The sequence below is a fragment of the Mesitornis unicolor genome, unplaced genomic scaffold, assembly GCF_000695765.1.
Source record: "Mesitornis unicolor isolate BGI_N332 unplaced genomic scaffold, ASM69576v1 scaffold14954, whole genome shotgun sequence".
Taxonomy (NCBI): Eukaryota; Metazoa; Chordata; class Aves; order Mesitornithiformes; family Mesitornithidae; genus Mesitornis; species Mesitornis unicolor.
Window position 1 is genome coordinate 469 of NW_010179549.1, and position 7,826 is coordinate 8,294.

General features: G+C 35.6%; 1 protein-coding gene across 1 annotated transcript in view; it reads left to right on the forward strand.

The window, feature by feature from the left end:
* Positions 1–988: 988 nt before the first annotated feature.
* COL1A2 (collagen, type I, alpha 2) overlaps positions 989–7,826 on the forward strand; it is a gene marked incomplete at its 5' end in the record, with an annotated part of 39,112 nt that continues 32,274 nt past the window's right edge. The window contains 7 exons of the mRNA XM_010182829.1: positions 989–999; positions 1,616–1,633; positions 2,315–2,350; positions 3,964–4,047; positions 5,396–5,452; positions 7,502–7,546; positions 7,651–7,704. Of these exons, the coding sequence (XP_010181131.1) occupies positions 989–999; positions 1,616–1,633; positions 2,315–2,350; positions 3,964–4,047; positions 5,396–5,452; positions 7,502–7,546; positions 7,651–7,704 (305 nt within the window). The remainder of the gene's footprint in view (positions 1,000–1,615; positions 1,634–2,314; positions 2,351–3,963; positions 4,048–5,395; positions 5,453–7,501; positions 7,547–7,650; positions 7,705–7,826) is intronic.

A 7,826-nucleotide genomic window follows, 5' to 3' on the forward strand; every position in this document is an offset into this window, starting at 1 on the left:
CCCCCCAGCGACATCCCCCTCCTCTCGCCCCGCCTTTTTTCCCCAAAATAAGATAGCGTAGTCGCAAGTGTCACCATCACCTGGGGGCAGTAATGCTTTTTATTTTACGTTAAGTTCGTATAGGCAGTCTATAGGTGTGCTGCCGTTATATTTCAGTGCTTTACAGTGTTCAGCACTTCAGTGTCGTTACCTTTTTGTCGGACTGTACACATCACCTGAATTTAGCGTGATTGTACATTGCCACAGTGACACTGTGGAAAAAACACTCAACAACTCGTTAGTTAGTAAAGACGTCAAGTTGCTGGCATTAAAGTGTGATGTGAGAGGTTTATACCATGGTAAGCTTCAACCAAAGTAGATTTTTAATTGCTTGAAATTCAGAAAACAGTTTTTTGAAAATTAGACTCTCCACCTAATTAACAATAGTGTACTTACTATTAAATAACATACAGAAAGTTATTTGCTATTTGGTGTTTAATACACTCTGACATTTTAGGGGAATTGTGGAAATAGGTATGTTTGGGTAGAACCATTCCCCATAATAAGTGAGATGGGGCCATTTATATTAAAATTTAAAATTACTTTTACAATTTAGTAGCTTCTCATCTATCAGCCTGAGTTTATTAATCTATTGCAAACACACATATATGAAAATATATTCATTTTTTCCCATGGAGATATGTATAAGGATATTTAGAGGAGGCTTATAAAAGATATCTGCTCTTTTACTGTATCAGCCATATTACTTGATTTAATTTCATTAGCAAGTCTATTTTGAACTTGAAATACGTTGCAATCTCACTTTTGAGTCTTTATAGTTTAAGATCGTCACTTTAAAAATAAGAAATTACATTAAGAAAATGTTTCTTGCATTAAGAGAATCATCAAAATTACATTTTTATTCTAAGGCATTGAAATGTAACACTTGTAAAATAACTGAATCCACACTCTAATTATCTCTCTTTTTTTCTTTCCCTTCTTTTTTCAGATGTGAATCAGGTCAGTATAACTACTTTTTATCTAATATGTAATGCTCCAATTAACAGGCTAGACTTGGTTTTCATGGCAGTATTATTTACTAACTTTAATTCCCAAGATGGTCATGGAAAGATACCAGTTAAATCCTGAAGCGACTTCCTGGAAATGTACCCACCTCAATTTCTGAAGTGGGACGGCCTTTTTAAAAGACTGCCTTCATAGGTGTAAAGACCATGAGGAGAAAGTAACGGAGCAGTGGTGTTGGAACATTATACCTGGCAGTTTGGATTGGAGATGACTCTACTCTAAAGCCAGTCTTCCAGTCTAAATTTCATTGCACAGAAGGATTATGAAAGAACTCAGATGTGACCTTTTTATGTGAGTTTTGTAGGCTGTAGTAGGTATAAAATTGTCAGTCTTCAACAGAATGTTCTAATGTAGTTACATGTATCTTTGCTATATAATTAACTCCTAGCCTTCATTGTAATCTAAAATTATAGGGCATACTTAAATATACTGCACTGAGAAAAATTATAGTTATGTAGGAAGATGAATCTAAATTTGTACATTATTTTAGTTTAAAATATTGGGAGAAATTGTATCTTTTTAAAAAAATTATCTTCTTTATTTTTTCCAGGCACCTGAAGGGCAGAAGGTAAGCGTTTTCATATCTCTTGTGTGGAAATGGAGATTATATCAGATATTCTTAGAATAGTATTTTGTTGACTACTGGATGAAAGGAAAGCTGACTACATTCATTATTACCAATGTTCCCTGAGAACAACAGTAGCACTGAGATTAATATGAACTGAAAAAGAGGGAGCAATGGGTACAACATCTTAACACCAGGGTAAATTCAAATACTGGATTTAAGCTGCTTTACCCAAGATCAAAACTAAGTCACCAAGAACTATATTGCATCGAAGTAGCATTCTTATTCAACCAGAGTTCCTTTGGAAAGATTTACATGAATTGAATAATACAGCAATATCCACACAGGTCTAAAAGGTTAAATAGATTCTATTTTATTTCTAAAAGTCACTACTATTAATAGTTATTAGTCAGTTATTCATTAGAGACTAAAACCAACTCTGCAAGTACTTCTGTGAATTGTGCAGTAGTACTTTTAACTGATGTCGTAATGACAGCGACTAATCTATTTCCAGTAGCTTATTGTGGAAAAAGAATATGCTGTCTGTGGAAAATAGCTATCAGACCTGTATGTGCAGTCTTCTTTCCCTTTTCCATGTACACCAGTTACTTTTAATGTATGTTTCCTGGTATCGTCCTGGAAAATTTCCATGGTAACTCATGAAGTTTTATTTTCTTCCAGCAGGGCCCTAGAGGAGACAAAGGGCCACAGGGAGAAAGGGTAAGGAATTAGATTGACATTCATTTTTTGTGATCTTTGAATAACAGCTATTGGAAGACAAGTAGGAAAAAGCTAAGTTTAAGAATTTATGAGAGATTCAATGAATGTACTTGTAAAAGCTTGCATGTACAATATCTTTAAAAAAGAAACAAAGTTACCTATGTATCAAATTCTTCCCCAGCAATACCTCACCAACCTAATTATGGCCAAACCAAGTGATGGTTTGAAAAACTTTTTTCCAGCTGCCCACAGTGGAAATAGTGCATGAAAATGCAGAAGGGAAAGTGGACAGATAAAGATGTGGTCTTTGAACAATATGGTATATGGATAAGCTCTCTACATCAAACCCAATTAGACGAAGCTGGCTTTGAGCATTGTTCATTATCTGTGCCTCCAAAGATGGCTTGAAAAAGCTCTCTTCTTGGCAGCTAGGCATTTGTCATCTCTCTTCTATTAGTCAAAGTAGATATTGTACTGTTAAAAGCTACTGTAATAGTAACCATAAATAAGATCAGTTAAATAATTTAATTGCAATGTTCATTTATATTACTGATATCTGCTTTTCTGATTTGCTTCTGCATCATTGCTGGTTTTTCTAAATTGTATTCTGAAATTCACATCATTATCTGGGCAATGTGTAGTTATGATGTATCTTTTTTGTGTCTGCTGAAAATGAAAATACCATAATACTGATAGGTACCTCCTGAAGATTTCTTAGATCATAATATGCCAGGAAACTCCATGGGAACTATTAGGAAGAGTATGTCTGTGTGGTCAACCTGATAGTTGCTTTAGGCTGCCACTAACTAAATTTGTTTAATTAAATGAGATACATGCTTTGTCCTGAAGGCAGTAAGCCTGATCCTGCTCCTTTAAAAATCTATAAGACTTTTAGTACAGATTTAATCTAGCACCGAATTGGGTTCAAAATACAGACAAAATTAAATACCTCAGTTGCCACGATGGCAGAACTTGACCAGCTTTGTCCATTGAGGATGAAAGAATATAAGGGCAAATGTTGCTGGACTGAACACATCTATTTCAAGCTGTTGTGAAAGAAGTTCTGACAGTGGTAGCAGAGTGACAGTATCAAAAATCTGTAGAAGAGCACTACTTTATTGTCATTGAACTTGCAATTATACCAGCAAATAGTCTAGACTGATTAAAAACTGGCCTTTGATTTACTCTGGATCTATGTTGGTTCATACCAGTAGGGCTGACCTCTGCCACTCCTTGGTCAAATTTTAGGCTCTCACTAACAGAATCTGTCAGGCTATGGGTCCACATGTGTCACTTGGGCTTCATGGTTACAAGATTTGGTCACTTAAAATGAAACTTCCCAATTTTGAGATTACGTTTTATAGCATAGATCAAATATTGCCCCCATAAATCTTCCCAAATATGAAACCACAGTAAATATCTGATATGAGGTGCAGCAAGGCAATGTAAATTCAGGCTATGCTTATTTTCTAAAGCTAGCCATTTACTGAAACTGCAAGTATAGCACTGCTGTAGTGTGTGCTGTATGTGCCTGGTTGTTAATGAATTTATCACTCCAGAGATCTCTTTAGCCACTTTTAATGTTCACTTTATAATCCTCTTTTTGACTCTAGGGTCCACCAGGTCCACCAGGCAGAGATGGAGAAGATGGTCCACCAGGTCCTCCAGGCCCCCCTGGTCCTCCAGGTCTTGGCGGAGTAAGGCATCCAAACTTTCTATTACTGAAACTGATAATTGGTGCTTTGTGACTAAGCCTAAATGTGTATCTGCAAGAAAACACTGATGTTGCATTGGAGAGCAGAGGAAACATTCTCTTGTGATCTGCAAGAAATTGATTATCTCAGTTCCAATGAACTTCCCTTGGGATTTATATTTTCCATGGCAAATTTGGATCCTGTATTCAACAAGAACTGATACATAGGAGCAAAAAAGCCTTGTTAATTAGCATTAAATTCATACAGCCATACTGTGTATGGATTAGAAATCAACTAAATGAAACCTGTGCTGTTAAGCAGCTGGGGAAAAGAAACGGCACTTTGCAGTTGGGTTCAAGAGACAACAACTGTATCAGAATAAGCTGAAGACGACTACCCTTAAGCTAGAAGTCCATACTTGAAAGTCTTCTAGAATTTCAAAATGTCTTCCTTTAGAATTTTTCATTTCTACCTGTATTCATGCTGCAGAACATAAGTGGACTGTGTCACATACATGCTTTCTGCATAAGTGTCCATCATGTTTTCTCTGCAGAATGCTAGCTTTAACTCTTTGCTTGACATTAGCTTGCACAGGGAACATGAATACATAGACAGTGTCATATTGATCAAGTTTAGTGCATGAAAGAATACTCTTCTGCCTTCAATATGAATAGCAACAATTTATTTTTCTATTAGCAAACCCAAAACTGCTTTTATTAATTTCTATTTTAATAAGCTAAGAAAACAAAACAAGCAAGAAAGGATTTTCAGTCGTGTTTTATACAACTTTTTTCCATTTTAGTGAAGAGGAAAATGTACTCTGCAAAACTAGATGTGTATTTGCCTACAAAACTTATACTGATAAAAGATTAAAAATCCAGTGCGGTGTTTCTGAGGCTGCATGTTTCTTATATCTTTCTGAAGCTAAAGGGCCCACGTCATCTGCTCGTCAGTCAGGGCTGGTACATGAATTTTACTTAAGCAATGCGGTGAAAAAATATGCATAACTTCCCTCATTGGAAATTAGGAAGAATGATTTGAGAGTTTCAAGAAAGTTTTCTATTTTAAAAGAGCACTGAGTTTTCATTCTTAATTCACACTATTGCAGTGCCTCTCAATCACTACTGCATAGATATCTGAGGCCATTTTGTGACGGTGCCTATCTAGTAAAATCAAGTCTTTCTGAAAACAAATTAATAGAAATGTGTTTATAATAGGGCCACGTTTGCTGAGTTTTACATATGCCTCTTTAACGTACAGTATAGCAACTAAAATGAAAGTTAGATAATTATCAATACTATTTAAAGTAAATTTTTTAGTATTTTAATTTCAAACTTATTATCACCTACAGAACTTCGCTGCTCAATATGATCCATCTAAAGCAGCTGATTTTGGCCCAGGACCTATGGTAGGTATATGATTTAGCACTTGATAACTTGCATAGATAATATGTTTAGTATTTTCTTTTGAGTCTAATCCAGCTGTATTAATGCCAAGCATAGCATTAAAATTAGTGTTTTGATCATATGTTGAGTCGAACTGTAAAATGATCCTTTGATGTAGGACAATATGAAATGTTTGAAATATAGTCTTAGGACTTGAAATATGATCTTGGGACTGTATATTTAACTTGAATATAGCACTGCCAGGTCTTGTGCTTTAATTTTGTCTGTTGACCACACTTTTATGAATCAGTGAATCTTATAATCTGATAGCAGCTAACACATCTACTTTGATTACTTTACCCTTATTGGGACAGAAGATTATGTTTTAGAAATGAGACCAACTGTAAAGCTGCAGACATAGGTCTAGAAAGTAACTCAGTATCTCAGCTCCAGTTGTTGACCGTTTTTCTCCCATGGCTGTGCAGCCCCTTTGATATCCTTGGATTGCACACGTCTGATAGGAAATTGGCCACCACATTTGGTTCTCAGCAATTGAATGTTAGTACTCACTACTACAAAGCTATTCTGAGGAGGGATCTTTCTCAGTTACTGTATACTTTGTCCAAATCGACATTTAAGGAGCCTATTACCTCTCCACATGAATTTCTGACCCTTTCAGATATTAGCAGATATTTTAAGTGTATATAGACGGCAGTTATGTGTTTAAATTCACTGTACACGCATCACAGACGATGCATCTGATGGAGGAGCAGCAGGATGAAAGTGGCCCAGGATTATTCTGGGTCAGGTGCTTGCTTGTTTCCATTCCTGAAAATAGTGTAATATTAAGTGAATTTTTGAAAATATTTTGGCATCTATTTAGATACTAAATATAGGAAGACAGAAGTATCTTTAATCAAGTCCTGCCCTCAGTGTCTGACACTAAATCAGAAAATGTAGATGAGGATTTATTTGGGGTGTCACAATTTCTAAGTTCCAATTCTTGAGTTAGTTAGGGTTCATCTGAGAGGAACAGCAGTTGAATTTACCTACTATGAGGGATTTTTAAGTTTCCTAAAGAAAATGTGAGAGATTGGGAAGACAGTGGAGGAGGGAAAGACAACTATGGAATATAATTTTTGAAGAGATTCACAGGGCTTATGCCGCACATATGATTCAGACTGTCCAGAAACAGTTATTTTTCCTAGAATTCCATATTTTTATAGCCACAAGAATGCTTTAGCTTCCATAAGTAAATACCTGTATTTAATATTTATTTATTCCCCTTAATAAAAAGTATTCAATCTTATGGGAAAGCTACATAAACCATTGAAAAGTCAGCACATGATTTTAATCTTGTAATGAGAAAGTCTAAAAGATACATGTAAATTCTAAATTCAGTCAGAACATGTTAGTGACTTATTTTGGAAGATAATAAAAAACCCTGGAAAACAATGAATTATTTAAACAGAAGTTGATCATTATTTGGAGTATGTGTACAATATGTGTAAGAGTTATTTGATTGCTTTCACAAATTATGTGTGAATCTCCCAGGTAATTGTAATATTGCCATTTAGATACCTTTATTTTCCCTTTTACTTCTCTACCATTTTAACGATCCTATACTCCAACATCTCTTCTTGAAAATAATAATAAAATGGACAGGCCCAAAAATACAACCTTTCTTAATGTGTTATGAACCTCACCTTTAAACTCTGAAACGTCATGCATGGGAAGGGAAAGGGTACATAAAGGAGTGAACCAGTGCACTTGCTAACAAGCCAGAGTAGATTAAGAAGCCTAATCAGACGGTTCCCAGCCATAATGGTACATTCCTGATCATCTCATTGGTTTTTGCACTGGTTCATTGCCATTAGAAGATCTGTTTGCACTTGGACTACCTGTGCAAATTCAAGCAGATCTCTTAGCTTCCTCTAACTTGATTTGGACATTGAACACTGAAAACTATAAAGCTTAACAATATTTTAGGAATACCAGGAACTGATGTTATAGATAAGTTCATATGATGGTTTATTTTTTTAAAAAAAGTTTTTGTCATTTTTCTCCCCTAGGGTTTAATGGGACCTAGAGGCCCACCTGGAGCATCTGGACCCCCTGTAAGTACATTCTCATCTTTCCTGCTAATTAATTAACATTGACATAGCTGTAAAATTACAAAATAGCTTGTTCAGACATTAACTAAATCTCCTTCTTCTTCTAGGGTCCTCCTGGTTTTCAAGGTGTCCCTGGTGAGCCTGGTGAACCTGGTCAAACAGTAAGTACAGATTTCACATACAGACACTGTTAGCATTAGCAACAGGACACCAAAATAGGCTTGTAATGCTTAGGCCCATTTCTCATATCGATGTGCACGTCCTTGAAATTTTGAATATTGGC